This window comes from Oreochromis aureus, linkage group 3 (genome assembly GCF_013358895.1).
Source record: "Oreochromis aureus strain Israel breed Guangdong linkage group 3, ZZ_aureus, whole genome shotgun sequence".
In the NCBI taxonomy this organism is placed as follows: Eukaryota; Metazoa; Chordata; class Actinopteri; order Cichliformes; family Cichlidae; genus Oreochromis; species Oreochromis aureus.
Window position 1 is genome coordinate 33,534,873 of NC_052944.1, and position 27,160 is coordinate 33,562,032.

General features: G+C 41.7%; 1 protein-coding gene across 1 annotated transcript; it reads right to left on the reverse strand.

Moving 5' to 3' along the window:
* Positions 1 to 1,695: 1,695 nt before the first annotated feature.
* LOC116327383 (lysophospholipid acyltransferase LPCAT4-like) lies at positions 1,696 to 19,369 on the reverse strand (the record flags this gene model as incomplete). The annotated part of the gene is made up of 13 exons (XM_039600253.1): positions 18,884 to 19,369; positions 15,798 to 16,161; positions 15,324 to 15,436; positions 15,140 to 15,200; positions 14,698 to 14,756; positions 9,311 to 9,345; positions 8,794 to 8,848; positions 8,379 to 8,461; positions 4,116 to 4,241; positions 3,845 to 3,998; positions 3,563 to 3,655; positions 3,346 to 3,484; positions 1,696 to 1,799 (listed from the first exon to the last, which is right to left on the reverse strand). Coding segments are annotated over exons 1-13 (1,491 nt in total), but the record flags the coding sequence as incomplete, so codon positions are not given.
* Positions 19,370 to 27,160: the final 7,791 nt, after the last annotated feature.

Consider the following 27,160-nt stretch of genomic DNA (forward strand, 5'->3'; position numbering starts at 1 on the left):
GTTTAGCCAGTAAGACACTGTAATGTGATGTGTTTATTGATATGGTAAAGGAATGTAACTGTTATGTAAAGAAGTGTGAATTTGAGAAACTGAACCAGTTACAGAGAGTATATTTCACTGAGGTTGTGAAATAAGTAAATGTAATTGATGTGAATGAGGAACCAGCTGATTAGTATATTGGAAGCTCATGTTTAGTGTTATATAGCATTTATTTGTGTGAAATAAATCAGACTCAGACACGTTCTGGAGGAAAGCAGAGACGCATCGTGTCTTCCTTACTCCGCTCTTCACCTGCTTTTACAGGTAACATATTTGTCATCGTGGTCTTCATCTTTGGGACCCGTAACACAGGCATGAATGACATAGAGAAAAGTGTGACTGCAAAAACTCTGGAACAGGAGGTTCAGGCGAGTGAGGAGAACCAGACCAAACCCAAGACCAACCTTCTCGAAGCGGCCCTTAAAAGAACACGCGGAACAGAGAAAGATAAGGAGAAGAAAAAACTGCAGAAAAAACAAGGAACGCAGTCATTTAAGAGAAAGCGGAGCCAGGAAACAAAACTAATGAGCACTGCAGAGCAGTTTTTGGAGCCGACAAAGAAGAAACAGCTCAAGAGTCCCAACGTGGAGGACAGGATGCATGGTGAGCTCACTTTTACTGTCAGACACAAGGACAAAGCAAGAGCATCTGGATCGCTCCCAAACACGTGCCCTGAAAGCACAAAGACCTTTGAAGGGATTTTTCGCGACACAATGCCCCAAGTCAAAAATCAACCGCGTCAAGCAACGAACCAAGCCTGGAAGCCAGCGCAGACCTCACGGTGAGCCCAGCGAAGAAACACACTCAGGGATGGCAGGCCACCGGGAAGAGGGGACGCTCGGGAGATAACGCAGGGATGGCAATGGAGCAACTGGAGCAGAGTCCCACAAAAAAAGCAGGAAAGGCAGCCCAAAGAGGAAGAGCGAGAGGGCGGCAAAGTCCAAAAGAAGCTAAGAGCAACAGTTTGAAAGAAAAATAAATGAGCAAGAGAAAAGTGATGTTTATTTGTGACAAACACCTCAGGACACTTAACGTCCATTTCCTGCTGCAGTTTGATCTGTTACAGGCGCTTAAGGCGGGAAAACAAACAAGGTTTTGTAAATGAATTCACAGTTTATTTGTCAAATGTAAACACGGTTCATTCACACAGAATAAATCTTTCAGAGTATACTTTGTTTTTGCACATGCCATTATCATTATTACTATTATCCTCATCATCATTATCCCTTTAACAACACAAAAGTCACTAAAACACATATGAGTGGAAAGGTTATAAATACAAATGACAGTGACTGTACACGATGAGGATGAAAAACAGGCACGGCAGTAAACCCAGGAGGAGCTGTCCTTACACAAACACCTCAGGGAGCCACAGCAGCATCACTCAGACTATCCTTAAACCTCAGCGATTGTTTTTTTGGCTTTTCTGTGTCGGTGCAGACTGATAGGATATGTAACACTTTTTGAAACATAACAGTTGGAAAAAAAGACTTAAAAGCTGAAAATACAATCTTTAGCTGATTCTGTCCTGTTTCACTCTGGCCCTGCCATTGTGCACTCTGGGGAAACACAAAGAAGGTCCAATTACAGAGAGGAGATCATCATTTGGACTTCTTGTCCTCGTTAACGGAGCCGTTCAGGAGGCTTCTGTTGTTGTTCACTGAGCGTCCCGTTGGCGGATGGCGGTCTCTCGGGCTGCAGGATCTCCTTCGTCACTTTCTGATAGATCGGGTGGGTTGTCAACACGAGCAGCAAGCTCTCTGTGGAAATGTGAAGACATTTTAGCTGCTCCCATCCACCTCGGGTTAGTTTAACGCTGCACAAGGCACCACAGCTCAGTGAAGACCAAGCTCAGGTTAAACACATGTATCCTCTAGGTTTGATGATTATTTTTTCTGATAGAAATTTGTGATATAAAATATAAAGTTACTAATAAACTAGACAAAACTGGCTTTTCAGTCGGCTAGTCCAGAGGCCCAGATCCCCAGGCCCAGGGAACAAAGAGGTTATTTTAATCACGGTCAACAGTAAATAAGTACAAAAAACCTGAGCTGAGTAAAAGAGCTGTCACATTAAACTGTGGACTTCATCAAAGAAGCCCACAGCAGGCTTTTACTGTGAGACAAACATGGTCCTGCAGACTAACTATGTGTTTATGCTCCTGTGTTAATGCAGCTAGTTTATCATTTACAGACGTAACTCTCTGCTGGTGGATGAACACTGTCTGTGACACTCTCTGTGAGGGCCCTCGTGGGTTCTTAATCCTTTGTGTTATCTTCCTTCCAGCCTTGTGTTTCATGTAGTGTTGCACATCAAATTTTGCCGTGCATTATTCCCATTGGAAACAAGAAATTCAGTTGGAAATTCAGTCACAATATTCCAGTTTGTGGTTTCAAAGTTTTTGTTATCTCGTGTTTCTCTGACACGATTAGTTGTGAGTGAGTCCAAACTCTTCTTTGGTTCCTAAGCTCAAACACTGCGGCATCACCGAGAGTAAAACGTTCTGACTGAGGGATTTCTAAAAAACTAAAATGTGCAGCTCTGCTGTTACTTCACACATAAATGACGACAGGAAATAAACAGCAGCCATATTTGTGGGATTATTGAGGCTGGGCTAGCTGGGATATAACAGTGCACTACCTGGTGGCTAGCTACAGAGCTATGATTAGGGTAATATAAACACATTAGCACAGTGAAGCTGGAGCACGAGCGTTTTCCACTCAATAAAAATCAATGTGAAGGTCCCTGATGGGCAGAGACAAATGAAATCATATGGCAGGGAAAAGATGCTGAGAACTGAGCAAACAGTCAGGAGAACAGCTGAGAGGATCGATCCACAACGCAAGGTTAGTAATTAATATGCTGCTGCGTGGTTTGCTTCATGTAGCCACTGAAATCTTAGACAGACTCAGAGTGATTCTTTTATGGAGCATTCACTTACTCAGTGTCTGGTGACCCGTGAACCTTGTAAGGTTTTAAACACTGAGCTTAAAGATGTGCTGCATATGAACAGTGCTAATAAACAGTCAGAGAAGCCCACAGTGACCACTGATTATTTTTAGGGGCTTGTTTAAATAAAATAAAACACAATACAACACGTTAAAGCAGATGTTAGCCTCAACCAAGCAGGGTTGATGCTTCATCACTTAACAAGCGGCTAAAACTTCCTGTGTCTGCACCTTTTTCTCTAATCCTCACTCACTACGAGTTTGTAGTTTGTCTGCAACAACGCTAACACGAGGCTCTAAAATCTCCGGCGGCCGCGCAGCGATGTGCCGTCAGCAGCTGGTTCGCCGTTTGACTCACCTTCAGTGAGCTGCTCCTGGTCCTCGGTGGCAGTGTCGTAGAGCTCCTCGGTGCTCTGCTGAGGAACACCCAGCAGCGCTCCCATGAGCTCCGTCAGCTCCTCTTTAGTCAGACTGCCTCTGCCCTCTCTGTCGAACGCCTGCAACACGAGAAGGCTGTGTCAGCGACAAAAACAAGAGGTCTGCTCTAAATATGAATCTAAGAGAGCAGGACTTACAGCGAAAGCAGAGTGAAGCAGAGAGATCTCGTCCACATGTCCGATAAGGGCTGCCATATTGAAGTAGATGTGTCTGAGGTCCACCGTGTCATCCTGAAACACAACAAGCACACAGAAACATGTTCTCTGTCATCTGAGCTTTTATTTTGGTGGCATTTCTCCTGATCTGCTTCCTGCAGCAAACTCATACGCTACTGAATAAACTGACAAGCCTCAAAAATCAAAACATCTGGAACATCTGTGGCTGACGAAGAGCTTTGTTGGTTCTAACAGTAAGAGTACCCTAGAGTACAGGCTGCAGATGTGGACGGCTGTCTTTTTGTTAAGCCCGAGGATGGAGGCGAGCTCCTCTGCGTTGACCTTTGTGCCCCCGTCTCCTGAGCGACACCTGTCAATCATCCTGTCCAACGCTGCCTCTACATCACGTGGGCCCAGACTGACAGGAGAGGGAGACAAAGACCACAGTGTGAGGAGAGGATGAGGAGGAGTAGCCTGTTTCTCACATGATAAATAACCCAGATTTAGTAAAAGGTAAATCCAAACGGGCTCTCACCCTTTTCTGTACAGAAGTGTCATCGCTTCTTTGCCAGGAGACTCAAGCGGGACAGAGAGGTCATTCAGTTTACTGACTGGAATCCGGCCTGCCATCACGTAGTCTGAGGCAGGGACTCCCAGAGCGCTAACACACAGGAGAAAAAAAACAAACAGATTACAACAACTGACACACAGAAGTCTAACACAAAGATTTCCCTTTAATCTGCCTGAAGAGCTCCTTCAGCTCTGGAGTGATTTTATTTGGATTACTGGATGATTCTGTTATTATTCTAACATTTTCTTCTTTCTACATGGAAACACAGGCTGTGAGCTCTGTTAGGATCAATGTGGCTCCAAAGTGCAGTTTACAGATATTATCATCAGTCATTATACAAATATTTAGTCCCTGAGATACTAGCAAGCCTTTTCATTTAAAACAGCCAACGCTAGTTTGAGTTTCATAACAGAATGATAATAATAACTTGTTATCATTCTGTTATCTATCAATAGATAAAAAAACGCTAAATAGCAGCTTTTTATCTACTTAGTGTGAAAGCCTGCTGTGAGGACAATTAAAGTGTGGCCAGAGGAGACAGACGCAGTGCTCCAGGACAGATTTAAAAACACAGACTGGAATATGTTCACCCACACAGACCTGGACCAATGCGCCTCATCTGTACTGGATTACATCTCCAAAACCACAGACAGTGTCACCACCCAGAAAGCGGATCATCATGTACCCCAACCAGAAGCCTTGGATGAACCGGGATGTTCGTCTCCTCCTGAAGGCCCGCAACACCGCCTTTAGGTCAGGAGATGCACACACCTACAGTACAGCCAGGGCTAATCTAAAAGAGGAGCATCAAAAAGCCAAACACCATTACAAAAGAAGGTAGAAGAACACTTCTCCAACTCCAACCCCGGCGCATGTGGCAAGGACTCCAGACCATTACAGACTACAGGACCACCAAACCCTCCCCGCATCCTCTGATGTCTCCTTCCTCAACGAGCTCAACAACTTTTACGCTCGTTTTGAGCGAGGGAACCCCACAATCACAACCAAAACAGATGTGACACGGACCACCAACCTCTGACTCTCTCCCCACCGATGTAGGAGCGGTGCTGAGCAGGATCAATGTCCACAAGGCTGCAGGTCCTGATGGCATCCCTGGGCGTGTTCTCAGAGCGTGTTCTGGGGAGCTTGCAGGAGTGCTCACAGACATATTCAACCTGTCCTTGGCCCACGCTGTGATACCGGCCTGCTTCAAATCCACCTCCATCGTCCCGATACCCCAAAACTCCAACCCATCTAGCCTCAATGACTACCGCCCAGTAGCACTCACCCCATCATCACAAAGTGCTTAGAGCAGCTGGTCTTAGCACACTTCAAATCCTGTCTCCCCCACCCTGGACCCCCACCAATTGCATACCGCCAGAACAGGAGCACAGAGGATGCAGTCTCCATCGCACTGCACTCTGTCCTCTCACACCTGGACAACAACAACACCTACGCCAGAATGCTGTTTATAGACTTCAGTTCAGCGTTCAATACAATCCTCCTCACAACTCATCAGGAAACTGACAGACCTGGGCATCAGTTCCCTCATCTGCAAATGGTTACTGGACTTCCTGACCAACTGCCCCCAACATGTCCGGCTGGATAACCGCTGCTCATCTACAATCACAATGAACACCGGTGTACCACAAGGCTGTGTGATGAGCCCTTTCCTCTACTCCCTCTTCACCCACGACTGCAGACCTGCTGATGGTTCCAACACCATCATTAAGTTTGCAGACGACACCACGGTGATTGGCCTCATCAGCGACAACGATGAGACCGCCTACAGGGAGGAGGTGGATCGTCTGGCTGAGTGGTGCGACACAAACAACCTGCTGCTTAACACTGAGAAGACTAAGGAGCTCATCGTGGACTACAGGAGGAATGCTGACCTACATCCACCCATCCACATTAAGGGGACGGCTGTGGAGCGTGTGAGCAGCTTCAAGTTCCTGGGAGTCCACATCTCCGAGGATCTCATCTGGACGACCAACTGCTCCAAGCTGGTCAAGAAGGCTCACCAGCGCCTCTTCTTCTTGAGGACTCTGAAGAAGAAGAACCACCTGTCCTCAGACATCCTGGTGAACTTATCGCTGCACCATCGAGAGCATCCTGACCAACTGTATAACAGTCTGGTACGGGAACTGCTCTGCCTCGGACCGGAAGTCAAGTCAAGTCATCTTTATTTATATAGCACATTTAAAAGACATCATGTGTCGGCCAAAGTGCTGAACAGGGAATAATATAATGAAAGAATTAAGATAGAAAGAAAACATTTTTTAAAAAAGAATTGTAAAACATGTAAAGGTATATGGCATATAATGTAAGTGCAAATATGCACATACATATACAAAACTGTACGCATTCACACACAGGCACACATATGTGAACACCACCATCCAGTAAACTAAGAGACCAGGTAGACAAATTAAAAGGATATTAAAGAGATCCCGAAAGCCTTGGAAAATAAGTAGGTCTTAAGATTCGATTTAAAGACTTCAAGGATGAAGAGAATTTTATAAAGGGAAGACTATTCCAGAGTCTCGGGCGGCAATGGAGAAAGCCCTGTCACCTCTAGATTTGAGTTGTGAGCGTGGAACTGATAAAACCAACTGACTAGAGGAGGCGCAGAGATCGAGTGGGTAAGTGCAAGCTAAGGTGTTGCTGAGGGTCGTGAAAACTGCCCAATGCATTGCCGGAGCACCACTTCCCACCACCATCCAGTAAACTAAGAGACCAGGTAGACAAATTAAAAAAAGGATATTAAAGAGATCCGAAAGCCTTGGAAAATAAGTAGGTCTTAAGATTCGATTTAAAGACTTCCAAGGATGAAGAGAATTTTATAAAGGGAAGACTATTCCAGAGTCTCGGGCGGCAATGGAGAAAGCCCTGTCACCTCTAGATTTGAGTTGTGAGCGTGGAACTGATAAAACCAACTGACTAGAGGAGCGCAGAGATCGAGTGGGTAAGTGCAAGCTAAGGTGTTGCTGAGGGTCGTGAAAACTGCCCAATGCATTGCCGGAGCACCACTTCCTGCCATAAAGGACATCTACAGGAAGCGGTGTCTGAAAAGGGCTGGGAAAATCATCAGAGACCCCAGTCACCCATCACATGGACTCTTCACCCTCCTGCCCTCTGGGAGGCGCTACAGGAGCCTCCGGACTAAGACCACCAGGTACCGGAACAGCTTCTTCCCCACAGCTGTCAGACTCCTGAACTCTGCCTCCTGACATCTGACCCACGTTAAACTCATAGACTGAACATACACACACCCACACCCACAACCACCTACACACACACACAATGGACAACTGTACCCTCAAACACACAATAATAACATGGACTGAACCACCACTCACAACCACTAGCACTTTATACAGCCTCTGTAGAAATTATCCACATATCTCACTTAACTGCACTACTGTATAGTTCTGTGTAAATATCATTCTGTACATATGATAATTTTTAATCCTACAACTGTTTATAACTTGCATAGTTCACATTTCTGTATAGCTGTATATCTCAGATTTCTGTATAGTTTTTCATATTTATATCCTGTTCATAGCTTGTACTCACTACAGCCTGTACATACTTATAGTTATAGAATATTCATAACATACTTCATACCGTGTACATTATAACATACCATAATAGACCCATTTCTGTAATATACTTACACATCTCTATTATTGCTAATATATATTGTAATATATCTATATCACGACTAAAGCACTTCTGGATGGATGCAAACTGCATTTTGTTGCCCTGTACCTGTGACATGTGCAATGACAATAAAGTTAAATTCTATTCTATTCTAAGTGAAGTGAAGTGAAGTGTCTTGCCCTAGGACACAACGACAGACTGTTCAAGCCGGGACTCGAACCGACAACCTTCCGATTACAAGGCAAACTCCCAACTCTTGAGCCACGACCGCCTCGTCTTTAAAGCACAACACTGCTAAAACTGCTGGGTGTGAGATGTCAGGGTCTCAGATGAAAGCCCAGCTAAGCTGCACAGTCCTGCAGGACACTGGATGCAGAAAATGAGCAGTTTCTGTCATGTGCTCAGTGGTTTCTGTGATTGCTTTTAATTTGGAGGATCACGGATGTTTTACTTTGGCCCTTTTGGTATGGCTGATAGCAGATGGTAGTTTCCAGAAGCAAGTACTGATACACTCAGGCGAACAAGTGAGTCATAAAAGCAGCTTTGTGACGTGGGTCTCACCTCGCCATGACTTTCTGAACGTTGCCTGCAAACAGTCTAGAGTTCTTCTTCTCCTCCTCGGACGGAGTGTAAACAGGCAGGAACTGCAGCACAAGAAACAGACAAACATTGATTTGTGTGTTCACAGCGTGTAGACAACAGTAACAGCTCAATAGAGAGGCAGGCAGGGTGTCCACACGAATCAACACAAACACACGCAGAGGATCTCTTCTGCAGACATGTGCACACACACACGAAGCGCTGTCAAAGCAGCTTTACAAACTGAAGACATAATGTTCACACACCCCGCTCACACCCTCCACTACTGATATCACTTGTACCAAATGCACCCTGTGTACACCTTTACATCATCAGATGTGCTGATAATGTCTAATGATTGATAACGAGTGTGTTGGTGAGCCGAGTGAGCTCTTACCTCAATAGTGATGTTGGTGTATGGCTGTGAAAGCGTGTGAAACAGCACCTGAAACCTAACGAGACAAAAACAGGAAAATATTGGTTACTTTTTTCTAAATCCACACATCCATCTATTTTCTTCCAATTATACAACTTTCAGCCCTAAGAAGGAATTCATTGTAATATATGTGACTCATTATTACATATTTTCCTTAAATAGACTGATGCTAAAAAAGGGACCTGTGCTTACATTCAGTCTCAGTTTCAACTGTCTGATAAATCCATTTTTTAAAGCAGCCCTCTGTATAACTAACCATTCAGGATTTATAACACTGATACAAAGCTAACACTTTCTGTGTATAAGTGATAGTTAAAACTGATGAGCAGCATTTCTCAGGTCCGTGAGCAGGTTCAGAAAGTGAAAGAGTTAAAAAAAAATGGTCAAAGTCCAGGAGGCTACCACCTGATTCATTCTGCTGCCTCATAATGTCATCAATAAAACACAGATTCTGAGCTGGAGAAGTGAACAGACTCACCAGTTGCTTCCTTTGTATGTCCAGCGAATAGTATCCTGAGGGAGAGTCAGAGAAAAGCTTGCATTAAACTGTTTAGCATCAGTCTGAGTGACACATTTTCTCACAGCATGTATGACTTTAACAGTATTTCATTTCCCGCTTGCACGCTGACAGGACCCAGTATGTAAACAGTGTCCTGGACAAACACCACAGTTTGTTTAGAAGATGTAGCCACAGCCTGATGTAGGTTAGTGTGCATACGTACGGATCTTTGGACAGATAAACATGACACAAACAAAATATTTACTGCTGGGGAAGCGCTAACACACAACACAGCTGGTGCAACTTTAAAAAATGAGTGAGCTTTGCACTACAAACAGTTTCACAAGTACATGTCAGTCAGTGACTATATCAAAGACTCCCAGATGACATTATGAAGCTGATTTAGCTCTCTCAGTCTAGGATTAAATCTCCTTCAGTATTAATATTATCAGTACTATTGTTTTCATCCAGTTTTGTTTTGTTTTATTATGTAACTTTACTGTCCTCTTTGTAAGGACCTCTGGTCAGCCTGTACTCTGATGTGTCTGCAGCAGTTTGGCTAAATTGCTCTGACACATAAACATTCTTGGATACTTGGAGGTCAGGAGGTAGAGCCCGAGGAAGCCCTAGTAGCTGGAAGGGCAGTGTTCCCCAGTCTGCATGTTTAATTCTACTGAACCCAAAAAGTGCTTATATAAATGTGTGTGTGACTGGGTGAACGAAGCATGTAGTAGAAAGTGATTGCTCCAGTGTGGTGTCTTCCTTTTCGGGGACTATTTAAAAAGTTATTGGTGGTGGGCTTGGCAGCCCACATCCACCCCAGCTCCTCCTTTATCCTTCTGTTCTGTATTTGGCCTAAAATCACATCTGCTCACTGATGCCTGCTCTGTGACTCGCTCTGTGCTTGCCGAACAGCTGCAGATAGATGTTGCCAGCCATCTGCTGGTGATGAAAAATTACATTTCTGGTCTTCGCCTCCGTTTCCGTATGGGGACTATTTAAAAGTTTGGACTATTTAAAAAGTTATTGGTGGTGGGCTTGGCAGCCTACATCCACCCCAACTCCTCCTTTTCCTTCTGTTCTGTATGGCCTAAAATCACATCTGCTCACTGATGCCTGCTCTGTGACTCGCTCGCTGTGCTTAGTGAACAGCTGCAGATAGATGTAACCATTTGACTGCAGCCATCTGGGCTAAAATAGCTCACAAACCCTGCCTGGTAGTGGGAGGAAAAAAATTTCTGGTCTTCGCCTCCTGTCAAACTAGACTCGTATGTACATTGCAGCAGAGGATGGTTTTATGGAACGAGTTGCAGCATGTCGTTGGCGGCGCTATTGCAGCGGGAATGCGATCGACTCACGTTCAGTTTTTTTTTGTGGTCACAGCATTTGGACAGAATTATATGGGAAACAAGTTTTTTTTTAATATGTTGCAAATGAATCAAACAGTAACAAAAAGGTTAAGAAATACTTTGTGTGCTTACACAAGTTACATCCTTTCATTTTGATTCATTTTTTAAAATTTTCTTATTACCTTATAACCCGCCTTTCCATTAAACTGATGCTCGTCACTCATCAGTGTCACGGCTGAGCAAACACCCTGATGTCTTACAGAACAATCACCAAGCCCAGAATATATTCACTGACAGATAAGCATTACTTAACCCTCTGGGTTTGTTCAAAATCACTACCCTTTCAGCTTGTTCGTGGCCAAAAGTGGCCACCAACAGATTAGGTCTGTAATTTTTATTATTTTTATGGGTTTTTTTGCCATTTTTTCTGCATAAAGCTTTTAAGTAACTTCAGTTCTTTTCATAAATATAAAATAGTTATTACTTTTTAAATTTTTAACCCTTTAAACACCAGTTTGTTTGTCCACTGCACTAGCTGGAAGACAACCTCAAATCTCACAATTTTATATAATTGCAGTGCTACTGAAATGTCTTGTATTATTAATAGTAGAGTCTGGGGCATGTAATTGATTCACATCAACACTGATTATAATGCATTGTTATTTTTGTGCAGGAAAGCAAAACATAAAACTCCCTCTCAGCTTGTTCGTGGCCAAAATGGCCACCCCTGTTTACGCTTACAAAATGCTATAAAATTAATATATATTAAAACATTTTCACTTTCATTGACTTGATTCTTTAAATTAGCACCAGTCCTAGTCATGACAAAACCAAAATATAATTCAAATTCAGAAATTATAACCTTTGAATACCAGTCAGATTTGTATTATTACTATGTTTTTTGGGAAAATAGCAATAAAGTTCACATTTTTTAGCATATGAATGATGAAACCTAATATTTTTTTATCATCATTGCAGGTCAGTACCAGTAACAGTAACAATGATTTATTTTACTTTATTTTATTTTTTGGGGTGAATGTAATAAAAAGAAAATCACACATATGTGTTAGTAGCCAGAAAAGGCCATTCAAAAACCAAAAACCAATAAAATGATCAAAATTTTATTCCAGTGTGTGCTTCTGTGTGCATCCTCATTAGCAGCAAGATGTGCTAACCACATCATGTACACACCTTTATGTTTTTTCTACACCTGGTGCATTGCAGGTCAGTACCAGTAACAGTAACAATGATTTATTTTTACTTTATTTTATTTTTTTGGGGGGTGAATGGCCAAAAGAAAATCACACATGTGTGTTAGTGGCCAGAAAGGCCATTTAAAAACCAAAACCAATAAAATGATCAAAATTTATATTCAGTGTGTGTGCTTCTGTGTGCATCCTCATTAGCAGCTGTAGAGTGTTTTTGTCACAACACCTGGTGCAAGGGGCTGCTGTTCCAATCCTGGAGGTGCGCCTTTGCACCTTCTTCTCATTTTGTTGGTGGGGTGTGGGTCACGCCTGGTTCAGACTACTGTATCTTGAGATCAACGGCAGAAGTGGCTGAGAATCAGGGACAAGGGTGTCTTGCAGTTGTTGAGGTCACCAGCATGTGCCCCAGCTCTCCCAGGATCACTCTTCATTTGTAGGTTGTAGAGGACTCCCCCACTTCAGTGAAGTTGTTTCCGGCGGGACAAAGGCATCGTATCCCAAGACATCCAGGAGAGTGGAGAAAAGAGCCAGCAGCCATCAGTTAGTTTTCCTTCAACAACTCGAGGTGCCAACATCCTCTCTAAGTTATCCAAGCTGTATTTGTGCCTATTGTAGTCCAGGATTGCTTCTTGCTTCCAGGCATCCTCTATTCCCCATCACTGGCTGCTGGTTCCCTGTGTGTTGTCAAAACAAGCACATTCCTCCGTTGCTTTGGCATGTGGGATATCGCCGTGGTAGTTTTGGTGAAGCCAAAGACAGACAACAAAATCTTCCTCTGTTGCAACTGGAGGAGCTGGGAGGAAGCTCTGGGTTGTTTCCCCTGTGCCAGTTTTCATCTGAGGAGTTCCTCTGCCAAGGTGACCGAAGGAAAGACGTTGTCCTCGGAGCTCCTCCGTCAGTTGGAGTCTGAACCCCATGCCATTTTTTACTTCCTGAGAACTTCCAGTGTTGTCATCCAAGATGCTATGTATTGCTTTATTCTGGTGTAGGCTTACATCTACACTTCATCTATAATCCTCCAATCCTCACACCTTGGCCTCCCGTGGAGGTCTATATGGTGCACAGCAGCTAAAAAAGATCTCCTTTGTTATAAAAAAAGTCAAAAGTAGATCTCAGGCTGCTAATGTAGGAACTGCATACAGGTGAGCCCTGGTTTGATACCAGTGGGTACTGGATTGTAGAGCAGTCTCTCTTCAGTGGTGGGACCCACATGGTTTTCCTTTCATGAGGATCCACTCAGTCACCGGCTCCTCGGTCTCAGAAAATGCTCCTATGTTCTTTTCCATCAGCTGCTCGGCCTCCACCTCCATCCCCCCAACCCCAAACCTCCCCCAAAAAAGGATTCAGGCACTGGCTAGTACTCATCATCAGTGGTGATGCAGTCAGCCTCTTTGGAGATTGACCCTCATCTTCTGGAGAACCTCATTTCTTCATCTTGATTCAGTTTACTCATCATCAGTGGTGATGCAGTGCCTCTTTGAGATTGACCCTCATCTTCTGCTGGGCAGATGCTGTCCTTGCTCTCTGACCAGATCATATAGACAGTGCTTGAAGCAGTGATTACTTTATTGCCATATTGCCAGAATAAATGATCTGGAAGCTGTTAGGCTTACTTACAGCAGTAGCTCTGTCTGCACCTGCATAAACTCCAGGACACGTTTACAAACAGTGTTGTTGTCGTTTGCGCTGCAGCTGCAGCTGCAGGTTTGAACTCTGCAAAATGTCCTGTGATTGGGTTTTGGGTTTTTTTAGAGTTAATATTTTGGGTATGGTATCTTTTTATGAAAAATACATCAGTAAAAGTGCTTTTAGCATGTGCTTCAAAGCTAAGTTTGACTGGGAACCTCGAAGCTCAATAGCCTGCATCCACAGAAATTCACTGCAGCCTATGTAATATTTGATGCGTCATTATTTATTCCAGTCTATCTTGCAAATACATGTTTGTGCTGTGATGTCATGCACAAACACAAACTATTAGATCCTTAAGATCAAACCTATGTCAAAATTGTTTCATTATTTTGGTCCATCGGAGTGTGGTAAGCAATCAAAGGCCGCTACTAGAAACTAGGAATATTACATGAAATTGCTTGGTTGGCCAAAAATGGGTAAATGATGTAATTTGGTAAAAATGGCCACGATAGAGCCAAGAGGAACAATTTGGTGTATAGTGTATATTATTGACATTATTAGGGAGCTGATGTTGAAAATTAAAAAATCTGAAAAGAATACACACCTTTGGGAAGTTTCATTCCATTTGCATTAACAGAACGAAAATGGTTGAAAAGAGAAAAGTGAAGTGGCCACAAACGGCCAGGATAGAGCCCAGAGGGTTAATGGAGTCTAGTAAGATGTTATAAATATTGGGCGCCTGCCAAATCATGACAGTCTAAGGTGTGAGGGTTAAGCAGCTGCAGGTAAATGTCTTTGTTTGTAGCAGGTTTAACTGCATTCATTCAGATTAACTTCAGAGAGCAAAACAAGTGAAAGCTTGTCTGAATGCGACCAATGAAACCAATGAATGTGACCACAACAGAGAGTCTTTAGTGATGAGCCTCTGCATTGCTCTGTTAGCACGAGTGAAACTGAACCAGGTGTAAGGAGAAGAAAACCCACCCCCAAATCAACACATAACTCTACTGGCAGGAAACTAAATGTTGCCTCTGCATTGTCGTACAATTACAGTTTATTACATTTCATTTCATGGAGGTTTCGTCCTCATCGTAATCGACACGATCGGTTTCATTCACATAAAGCTGCTGTGTTGTTGATAACAAGCAGATCAAGCTGCCGCTGTAATGATTTTACTCACCAGCTCGTTGGGGTAATGCAACACAACGGGCTGGAACGGGACGCCGAGAACGAAAGCACCTGATGTGACAGAGACACTGAAATAAGACAGAACTCCTCAATCACTTCTCATTTTCTACATCTTTGATTTCTCCTATTATGTCTGAGTGCTCAGCACCTGAGACACGGAGAGAGGAGTCGAAGCTGAAAGCATTTAACACGATGAGATATGCTTTAAACCTCCATGTATTTGTTCTTTCACAGCCCAAATCGGGTGCTTAAGATCTCAGAAACAGTGTTTTTAACTTTTTTAATCATTATTAATATTATTATTAGTATTATTAGTATTATTAGTATTATTATTATTATTACTGGGGTTATTTTTTAATGAAACATGGCATCATGTGAGATTTTATTTATATTTCAGGGTGTTTTCTTTGGCTCTGTGTGTAGATTTAACTCACCAGTCTTGAATCTGAGCAGACAGCGGCCATTAGTTGTGGTTCCTTCAGGAAACATCAGTATCTATACAGGTATGAAGAAAAGGCAGTTTGAGTCTATATACTTATATATTATAATATATTAATTATCCCTTTTATCAGAAAGACAGAACTCACAAGAGTGTCGAGTGACACAAAAACATCTCACCTGAGGCCAGGATCCATTGGAGGTGACCCTCTTGTTTAGCTCTGAGACGGCTTCTTTCCTGGACTCAGGATCCCTCCTGCTCACAAGAACAGACTGATTGCACTCCAGCAGAGCTGAAACATTAAAAAAAGTCACATATAAAAAGTCCCAGAAATCTAAAACTATTAGAGCAGATTAGAAGCTAGAGGAGTGAATCTCCTGATCTTGTAACTGGATCATCTTCATTGTTTACTCCAGATATTGCTGCATAGTAGGTGGACATCCTGTCTATACCGCAAATGCAAGCTGGACCTCAAAAAAGGACCCAAGTGATAGCTCAGCCTGTAAAATGTGAACTGTGTCTCAGTCAGCAAAACAGAGAAACACCAACAGCTCCCATCAGGATACTTTTTTTTAAAACTCTTTAGCGATCCGACAGGTGCTTCCAGGTGTATAAACAATGGCAAAGTAAACAAATTCCATCTCTCTTTTCACCTCCTATGACCGGCAGGTTTATGTTCTCCGACCGGGACACAACTGTCGGCACCCCGGCTGGAAACATGATCACCATGTCCAAGAAGCTGCTGTGGGGCGCCACTACCAGGATCGGCGCCTCCTTCACGTCCGCCTTACGACCTTTCACCTTAACCCAATGGAAGCCCACGCAGAAGAACACTGCACGGCCCAGCAGCCACAGGATCGGGTGGAACAGCCAGCGCCGCCAGCCTGATAAGGGTTTGGAGCGTTCCTCCTGAGGCAGGCCGGCCAATCGCAGCACAGCGACGATCCAAGCAGCGATTAACAAGATCCACGCCAGGAAGACCCGTATGGGGAGCAGGGTGCAGCCCAGGATGATGCCCTGCGGGATCAGAGGGGAAAATTAGAGATGTTTAAACATAATGCAGGGTCCCATCAAGTGAAACACACACCACCAAACATCCAAAACACTGTTTCATGGTCTAAAGCTAAAAACATGCCCCTTTTACGTCTTTTCATGGCATCACAAAGCGTTAAAGTCAATCTAAACTCAACCACTCACTAATTTACCCACTGATCACTTCTCTGCAGACAAAAAGACATCTAAATGGCACAGGGCACACATCAAGGTCAGCTTGGTTTAAAGGTCAAGCTTAGCAGATGTCATTGTTTCAAACAAACAAACACTATTATTCCTGCTGATTTAAGAAAATATAAGATATATGAATCGTAGTGTTTGTTTATATAATGCTAATGAGCCATGTTTGCTTGGTGGAGCTGGTGAAATGCTCTTCTGGTGAAACGTGCTTAAAGATAACTAAGACAGAGACAAAGGGTTTTTCTTTTTCTTTGTTTTTCATTAATAATAAAGCGATCGTATGTGTGGTTTTTGTTGTTACTAATGTTTTTCTTATTAATCCCCTAAAACAGAAGAAGAAGAAGAAGAAGAAGAAACAATGCTTCCAATATGGCAGCCATTGAGGCTTTCGCCTTTAACATCTACTACCAAACCGACCCCTACACGCTGCACACACGGACACCCTTGCTCTGAGTCTTCACCCACAGAAACACTTTCCTCAAGTGTCATCATCTGTGCCGTGACTCCATCAAGGCGAGGCGAGAAACAATGCGTAAACATCGGCGTCTGTCCAGCGGGTGCCATGACAACACGCGCCTCTCAGCACTCGTACTTTATTAATCCTTTCATCTCCACCCTGTACTACATTTACAATTAGTATAAGACAGCTATGCAGGTCCTTCCAAAAGTAACCAACTTTTGTCCACAGTGAATCAGTCTGTAATAAAACCTGAAGAAAAACACTGTCTAAAATTTTATGCCTGGAGGACTCAGCAGCTCCATCAACACCATGTGTTTCATCCAAGCTGGAGCAACCGAGCTATTTCAGTGACATACGTTACACAGTAATACATTTTATATGATTATTCTCTTTCCTTTATGCATGACAGATACTCTAAAATAATCTCAGTAATCATTCATTTTTAAGAAAAATAATTCTTAAAAAACACACAATTGAAGAAAAAAACACATATTAAAGCTTCAGTTCTTATTTGTATGTGTGATAGTATGTTAGCATCATTTGAGGACTAAAATATAGATGATCTGGGTGCAACCAACTACAGCGAACTCCTCAAAGTCAAGGTTCAAACTAACTTTTCAAAGTAAATCCAAACAAACATCTGGTTTACAGATGTGTAATATTTAATATACTCTGTACAGAAACACTATAATTTAGATTTATGATAACTATGTCAAAACAGAGATGCCTCATTACGGAAGAATTGAGTTTAAAAAAAAGTAGACGTGAGTTTGTATGTTAGCAGGTTAATGTGACTTGGTGTATAACGCATTATAAAAGGTCTGTAAGTCTGGATAAGTGGCATGGGTAGATCTGACCATGACAAACCTGACAAAAGATTTAACGTCTGACCTTCACTACATCATTTGTCTTAAGAAAAGTCACCAACAAACAGTCTGAGTACAGATCTAAAAGTTAAATAGTTTCACCCCATCCCCGACTCAAAGCACTTACCTCTAATATGACCTTTAAATTCACTGCTACTCCTAGAGACACACTTCTCTACAATCACTAATGTGCAGCAATGGAGCATTTTCCTCAGCCTTATTTCATCTGTTCAGTTTGTTTAGTTTTTTTTTTAATCTATTTACAGCAAAAATATGTAAAAATTGGTTGATGATTTAGGTTATATCAATTTATACATTCAGAGAAAAAGACCAGAATAGAAGTTTTTAGATAATTTTCCCAATTTTAGGTAATTACTATTGGATCATTATACTTATTAAGTAATTAACGAATTTTATTTGCTAAATTGGATTACTTCTTATAGTAAAAGCGTAGGAAAATCAGGTTACATTAATAGAGAAATTCATACCAAAACTGTTTTTTGACATACTTTCCCCAGTTTGGTTTGTTTAGATTTATCTACTTACGAGTAAAAAAAAAAAAAAAGGGTAAAAATTAGGTGATGTTTTTGGTTATATTTAGAATAGAAAAAGACCATAAAAGCGGATTTTACATATTTTTCCAGTGCTTATGAAACATGTTTCTCAATAATTACATGACCACATATCTGATCTCATATACATTTTTAGTGCCATTAGTCTTGTCTACTTATAGCAGAAATATTTAAACATTGGTTAATGTTTTAAGTTATATTTACAGAGGAAGTTACAAAAAAGGACGAGAAAAGGAGATTTTTACATACTTTTTCTAGTAACAGTGGATCATTTTCCTCAATAAATAAATATCCATCTAATATTCCCATTTCATTTGCTAACTTTGATTAATTAATTTGGGTATTCTGATTATGTTTTAAGTTAAATTTATGCAGAAATATGTGGAAAACTGAGATTTAAAAACAAAATAAAACATGCTATAACATCTGGTAGCATAAATTAGCATTTCGTGGATTACCTTTCTAACCTCCAAAAACCGGAGTTAAACCCAGAGTTAGCAGGGGTCTGTGGTTAAGCCGAATATTAACTATGGTTTAAAGTAGGGCAGTAAGTCTGCCTGACATCCTGCCCTACTTTCAAGCAGAAAATCTATACATTTAATGATTACCTTGATCCACTGCGCCTTGGTGAGCTTCAGCTCATGAATGAAGGGGTTCGGGTACTCCTGTGTAGCAGCCCTGCTGCTGCTGTCCCTGCTGCTCTGGCTCTCCATGGCGAGAAAGCAAAAACAAGTTTTACTAACTATAAAAACCTTCAAAAAGTGATTCAGACTCCTTTGGTGCTGAAAGTTTCTCTAAAAAATGCCAGAGGAAAGAAAAAAAGGGGGGGAAGGCAGGTCAGGGTGCGCTCATTGCTCAGCGCCTCTCTTTTTTCGGAAAAGTGTCCTCAGCAGAGGGAGTTTGAAAACCTGAGTGTTAGCTGATGCTAGCTCGGACACGCAAAATCAAAAGCCTTAGAAACAAAGAAAAGCTAGCAGAAACCACATCTTTTTCAGTTTGTACCGTCCTCATGGCGAAACCTCACACAAGCCAAAGAATTTATACCCTCTGTTTGTTACTTCATCACCTGTCCCGCCCCTTTACAAGTGGCTCAGCCCACTGAGCCCCGAAGTCAAAGGCTGGGTGAGAGGTAAACTTTGCCTAGGTGAAAGGTACAGAAGTTCACTTATACCAGGAAACAGTTACAAATTACACTTTAAAATGTCATTTTAATTTCATAGAAGTCCCAAATGCCGATTATATGCATCTCACCCTGTTAAATATCATATTAGGACTGTATATAAAATATGGACCATACAGATTTTGGCTGCAATTTAGCTTGGAGCCACCGGGAGGTGCTAGAGAGATAGTTACTTACTCTGAATGAGTAAGGGTGGCTGAGTTAAATTAAATATATATTTAAATTGTAAAAAATTATAATTAAATTTCTAATTAAACTAAAATATTCATTCAAATGACTTTCTATATTAAAAAAATAGAACACTTAAGTTTTAGTTTAGTTTTTGCTAACACAGCACTGACACTGTGTTCAAATACTTGAGTTAAACTTTTATGCTGACTGGTTTTATAAACCCACTTTCCATTGGCTATTTGTTGTTAAGGCACAGTTTTCTCCATTTCCATTTGGGGTTATACTTTTTCAAGCTTTACTACCGTCAGGCTAGTTAGTGGGTAAAAAATTAAAAACTGGTAATCTAACAGCAACCAAAGCTATAGTTTTATTTACAACCAATTAGAAACCTCCTTGAACCACTTTTATCCAGTTTGGCGATATAAATTTTTCCCTAGAAACTTGTGGTTGTATCATACCTAATATGAAAGACAGCTCTTGAATATGATGTGACGCAAAAAAACCTTAACAAAAGATTTTTGTAGCCACAATAAGGCACCCATGGTCTTGGACCCAGTGTGAAGCCTCAATGTTAGTATGTTAGCTGCCATACTGTCGATTTTTGAAGCCAGAAGTTACTATATTTGAGTGAGAAGGTATAGTCATCAGTCATCAACACTAGCAAACGACATTCATAAATGTGATCAGACGGGAAACCAGATGTCACCAAACTAAATGTGAGGCAAACACTGTGTATGTGGTGCAAATCTGAGAGTTAGCCTGAATATTATTTCACTGTTATTTTGGCTGCTCCCCTGCTTTTCTTTGGGTTTCAGTTTGGAAGCATAGATAAACTGGCATACCTTTTTTGAGCCATATCAGAAAATTTTAGTAATTTTATGCAGTTATGGGACACACATATAAGGCTAGCAAAAATAAACAAACCTGTTCTACTGCTTTATTTTCTTTATGGTAGCTCCCATCATATTTATCAAAATCTACAAAACTTGTGGCGTTTAACTTTCCTTGATGTAACCTCCTGACTATAATAAAAAGACTTTCCTTCACATCCATAGGGTAAAAGCTAGACGTGCATGTCCTGCAGAGCCATTCAAACTGTGGCACATTATCTCAAGATGTGTGAGAGGGACAAACGGTGATAAAAACACTGTGCAGTCCTGATAAAGAGTGAGATCGAGTCACCCTAGCAGTAGAATAATAGACTACTAAAATTTCATTCACTAAACCTGAAACTAAAACTTGTGATTTGTACCTCACAAGAGGGATCACAAAAATCTTCAAAAAATCTTTGAATCTTCAGAGTTTTGTCAGGAAGGGGATCCGGTGTAAAAATCTACCCAATCAAACACAGGACACTAACTGCTGTGGTGACCCCTGTGAATCAGGGAGCAGTTGAACTATATAGAACTATTGTACCATAAGTAAACTGACTGGACTTCTACAAGAAACACCTAGAAAATATGATAAAATGAAGCCTAAAAAGTTCTGACTTTGGTTTTTAAAAGGTTATTTATCCTTGGAAATGATAGTTTTACCTTTGATTTACAGAAACTGCCAAACCATTTTATTTCAGGATGTTACCAAACATCTTAATCAGCTTAAAAGACATCCAGAATATGAGTGTAACTGTAAGATGCTTAAAAAACTTCTTACCTGGATAATGTTTATACATATATATAAATATATATATATATATACGTATATATATATAGTGTAGTCGGATGGTAACAAAGAGAGGGAAGGTAGTCAGAACTGAGGGGATCGAACTACCAGAAGGCAACATTGCAGACATAGAGGACAGTTACAAGTACCTGGGGATCCCGCAGGCGAATGGGAACCATGAAGAGGCCGCTAGGAAAGCTGCAACCACCAAGTACCTGCAGAGGGTCAGGCAAGTCCTGAGGAGTCAGCTGAACGGTAAGAACAAGATCCGGGCTATCAACACCTACGCTCTGCCCGTGATCAGGTACTCTGCTGGGGTAATAGGCTGGCCAAAGGAGGAGATAGAAAAGCCACTGACATAAAGACAAGAAAGCTCCTGACCATGCATGGAGGGTTTCACCCCAAGTCCAGCATCCTGAGGCTGTACGCTAAGCGGAAGGAAGGAGGCCGGGGACTGGTGGGTGTCAGCACCACAGTCCAGGATGAGACAAGAAACATCCACGAATACATCACGAAGATGGCCCCAACTGACAGCATGCTCAGTGAATACCTCAGGCAGCAGAAACCCAAGAAAGAGGAGGGAGACGAGGAACCATCATGGAAGGACAGGCCCCTGCACGGTATGTACCACCGGCAGATAGAGGAGGTGGCTGATATCCAGAAATCCTACCAGTGGCTGGACAAAGCTGGACTGAAAGACAGCACAGAGGCACTAATCATGGCAGCACAAGAACAAGCTCGGAGTACAAGATCCATAGAGGCTGGGGTCTACCACACCAGGCAAGACCCCAGGTGCAGGCTGTGTAAAGATGCCCTGAGACAATCCAGCACATAACAGCAGGGTGCAAGATGCTAGCAGGCAAGGCATACATGGAACGCCATAACCAAGTGGCCGGCATAGTATACAGGAACATCTGTGCGAGTATGACCTGGAAGTTCCGAGGTCAAAATGGGAGATGCCCTCAAGGGTGGTGGAGAATGACCGAGCTAAGATCCTGTGGGACTTCCAGATACAGACGGACAAAATGGTGGTGGCTAACCAACCGGACATAGTGGTGGTAGACAAACAGGAGAAGACGGCCGTAGTGATCGATGTAGCGGTTCGAATGACAGCAATATCAGGAAGAAGGAACACGAGAAGCTGGAGAAATACCAAGGGCTCAGAGAAGAGCTCGAGAGGATGTGGAGGGTGAAGGTAACGGTGGTCCCGTGGTAATCGGAGCACTAGGTGCGGTGACTCCCAAGCTAGGCGAGTGGCTCCAGCAGATCCCGGGAACAACATCGGAGATCTCTGTCCAGAAGAGCGCAGTCCTGGGAACAGCTAAGATACTGCGCTTGGGACCCTCAAGCTCCCAGGCCTCTGGTAGAGGACCCGAGCTTGAAGGATAAACTGCCCGCAGGGGCGTGCTGGGTGTTTTTTTGTTTTATATATATATATATGTGTATATATATATATATATATAGATAGATAGATAGATAGATATAGATATATATATGTATATATATATCTATATATATATATATATAGACATATATGTAATATCACATTTTGCTTGGCACTGGTCTTTTACTTCTAGCATTTCAGTATGCATTTCTGTGTTCACTTCAGCAGTTTGAATCCCAGCACTGCTTTGTTCCTTTTCTTTTGGATTTTATCTACACTTTGCTGTTTACTCCAGTTTTGTTTTGTGTTTTTTTTTTTTGATGACTAGTTTTCAGGTTTAGAAGAAGGTCACAGTTTATTAAAGCTTCGGCTATCTTTAAAACCTTCCTAAAACGTTAGATACATTAATTGTTACCCATCAAGAAAAAAAACTGCCACTTTGTTTCACTTACATCAACAAACACAGACTGAGGCTAAGCACATTCGCCAGACAAAGACCCCAGCTCCCGCTGTTTGCAAATCTATTTATATGATAACTACCTGATAAGTACTCTGAGACAGCTCACTCGGGAGGAACACACTCTGTTGTTTTCAGGTGTGAGTGGATTTATTCGCTTGACGACTCTTATCTGTACCAGAAAAACAACACAGACATGCATCTTTATGTGTTCGTTTAAGTCAATCAAATCAGTCGAGCAGATCACTTCAAGGTTACATGTGCGGTCAAACCTTTTTTTCTGTTTTGCATTTTTAAAGATGGGACTGGGACATTAAAACTACCTCAACATTACTGTAGGCAGCTAAAACATGCAAAAGAAATCCAGTCCCTAAAAACTTCATCCTTCCACAGAGTAAATTTAATGTGGTAAAAATGACCAAAATCTGATATTCAGAGTTAAAACTATGGGCTGTTCGCCAGTATGTCTGACAAAGAGGTCAAAATAATAAAGCATATTTTTTTTCCCCTAAAATCTGATATATTTTTTGTGCTTTTGACCGAATTTCAAAGCTTAAATTTTGACCTTAAGGTTTAGTATTGTAGACCTGATAGGCTTATTTCACCTTTCATCACAAAGTAAGAAGTAAATCAGAAAAACGTCTATATACAGTACTGTGCAAAAGTCTTGAGCCACACCTAATTTCTCTCTCTATATTTTACTTCCAGTCTTTCTTGTAGTTTTTAATGCGGTCTTGAGCAATACATAGCTTTCTGAAGGTGTTTGAAAGTCTTTCTTTGGACATGAGCTACTTTTTCACTCATTTTTAGTCCAGTCCTTGTATTTGTCCATTGACAGAGGGAAGATTTTTTTGTTTCTTAAGCCACTTGGTACTCTCCTATGACCATTCAAGCATAAAAAGTCACCTAACTGGGCTCTTTGTTTCTAGCAGTCTGTCACAAAAAACAAAAACAAAACATAATCAGTTCAGGTTTCTTTACTTGAATCTGTGAAAAATGTCAAAGATAACGCAGTTTGACAAGTATAGTTTAATAAGCTTCAAAACCTGTTATTTGCAGGATTCCAGATTTCCTGCTACTACAAGTCAAACAAATATCCAACAACTGCATTTTACAATTGATACACTGTCATATGAGCCGAACTTTACCAACGCTTTGGAAGCTAACTGAAAATTAGCACCTGCCCTCATTTTCTCTCCAAATTGATGTTGTCTAAAAGAATTTCAGTTATTATGGGCATCAGAAAACATGTCATGAAAACTAGACAATCAGTTTCAGGGACCCAAAATTAATGAAGGTGTTGTTATTGTTCCCTATATGAGTGTCCAGATCTGTACGTAGCTACATGCTGTGATTGGTGTGTACAGCCTTAGCACACCTTGAAACCGCTGCTGATTTATTTAATTTTTTTCTTGCCATAAATAAGTCAGAATTTCAGGTTATTATCTCAACATACCAACCTGAAATTCTGACTTAAAACAGCAAAATAAAACACATAAATACATAAAAATTCATTGGTGGAAACAAGCTTCCATACTTCCATGTTACTTGTGTGATAATGCTATCTTTGTGCTAACTTCCACACTAACATAGGAGTTGTTGTTTACCTACTAGTATCAGAGACACCTACAGTAGTTCCAGTGTCTGGTTAATGGTACATACCTGCTCACTTACAGTTATGTATACAAACTCTCCCTTGTATTTTAATTCAGTTGCCCAAAACAGACAAAACACACAGCTTAGCACTGTTTTTTATTCATTTTTTATTTTCTATACCAGACGTTCAATCATATCATTAAATGATTTTAATCATGTGGAGAAAATCTGATATGGTGACAGCCCTAAATAACACAGTGGTTTACTGTAAGTGGTCGGGGATGAAGTTAAAGTCCACCTCTGACTAAAGAAAACACATTTTCAAATCATAAAACTGTGCAAATCCACCAAACTGATTTAAAGCTAAACTAAAACCTAAACTAATTATCACAGTTTAAAGTTAAAGCTAACACCAAGGTGATTTCCCACCGTCCACAACCTTTTCTCAGTTCAATCTGTATTTCATGTGGCCCGTTCTTCTCCTAACTCTACTTCTTTTGTCCTACTTTTCTATGTGCATAAACCCGCTGGAGGTTATTTATTGATAGCATTGAGATTGTGGATGAACAGCCAGGACATGTGGAGGTTTCTCCCCTGCCCCTGTCTCTCTCTGGATTACTGTCCCCTGCGTTAAAAGCCCTCCTTTCACTTTCATGAATCAACGACTGTAACAAAAGCTGTAAAAGACTTTCTGCTACTCCCCTCTCACATGTTGCTCTCTGCTATTGTTGTCTACAGGGCGTCGCTGTTACCCACCTCCCTCTGTGAAACACAACCACACCCGACAGAAGAAGCAGGCGGTGAGCTGGAGGAAGAGCTGTTTAATGCAGCCAGCAAACCTTTCACTATAAATCTCTCTGTTAGTTTGCAGCAATAGCAAAATGATCCCTGTTATGGTAGGATTACTACCATACTGTTATTTATCCATCCAACCGTTCCGTTCCGTTCTGTTCTGTAACCGGACTCAAACCTTCCACAAAAGTTCACTTCTGTCTCATCAGTCAAGAGAATATTTTCCTAATCTCTTGGGGATCATCAGGATGTTATTTGGTAACTATGAGACGAGCATTTGTGTTCTTCTTGGTCAGCAGTGGGCTTTCCTCCTTGGACTCTCCCATCGATGCCATTTCTGTCCAGTCTTTATTAGTGAATCATGAACTCTGACCTTAACTGAGTCAGGTGAGGCCTGCAGGTTTTTACATGTTGTTCTGGGGTCCTTTGTGACGTCCTGGATGAGTCGTCGACGTGATCTTGGAGAAATTTTAGTAGCTCGGTCACTCCTGAGTGTTCACATTTGTGGATGACTGTGAAGTGCCAAAAGCTTAGAAGTGGCTTTATAACCTTTTCCAGTCTGACAGATGTCAGTGACTTTGTTTATTAGCTGTTTAAGATCTTTTAGCCTGCCTTACTTTGTCACACAGCTCCTAATCATGGCTGGGCGTGCCTACTGGGCAGCTTTAAAAACAACTTTTTACTTGGTTTATCTTTGTCTAATATTAAAATCTGTCTGAAATTTGTCTAAAATTTGTGAAAAAATGCAAGTGTGACAAATATGCAAAAAAAAAAAAAAAACCCTCAGAAATCAGTTAGTGGGCAAATAATTTTTCACAGCTCTGTCTTTGTGCTGCACACGAACACTCTTTATGGAGGTAATTTGCTATCAGCTGTTGATAGCAATGAGTTGATAACTCTGCACTCGACTGTGTCATCCAGATAAGGTGACTTCTGGCTCCAGAAAACCCAAACGGCAGACACCAAGACACCAAAGTTGAGGCTTCAAAATGGAGAGACTCCATCCAAATATAAAGTCACAGCAGCTATGTCCATGTTTTATGTCCTCTGTGGATTACAGACATTGGATCACGGTAACGGCTAATTTAGAGCTCTGCAGTGAGTCTTGGTAGATCCTACGAAGCAACTTATGTAAGAGGTTGATGTCATGCCGGCATTGATGCTTGTGCTGGTGCAGCTTGTGTTAATTACCACGTGGTTGTATCCCAGTGTGTTACATGTGGTACCAGCCAGTAGAAACAAATAAAATGCTGCAACTTTCTTGTTGATGTGCATCTCCACAGAGATATAACTACACAGAGGACACAATCACATGGTAATTAACACAAAACACAAGACACACGACCATAAATGCAGCCAATGAAGTGTTTTCAGAGGGGTTGCTTTGCAGCCCCAACACTGACTGGGATAAACAAACATAACTCCTGACCGTCACTGCCTGATCAGTGCTGCAAAGCAGCCATAGATCAAAAAATATGACGTTCCTGGTTCTCTTCCTGAAACGAGACCCAGTGTGCTCCCCAAAGCCTTCCCTTGAACAAATACTAGTTTGGTTTTTCACAGAAACAGGATCAAAAACTGTCCCAGTTCTCTCCCTGAAGCCCTGTGTCATTGATTTGGGATGTTTTAGAGTTACTTTGTGT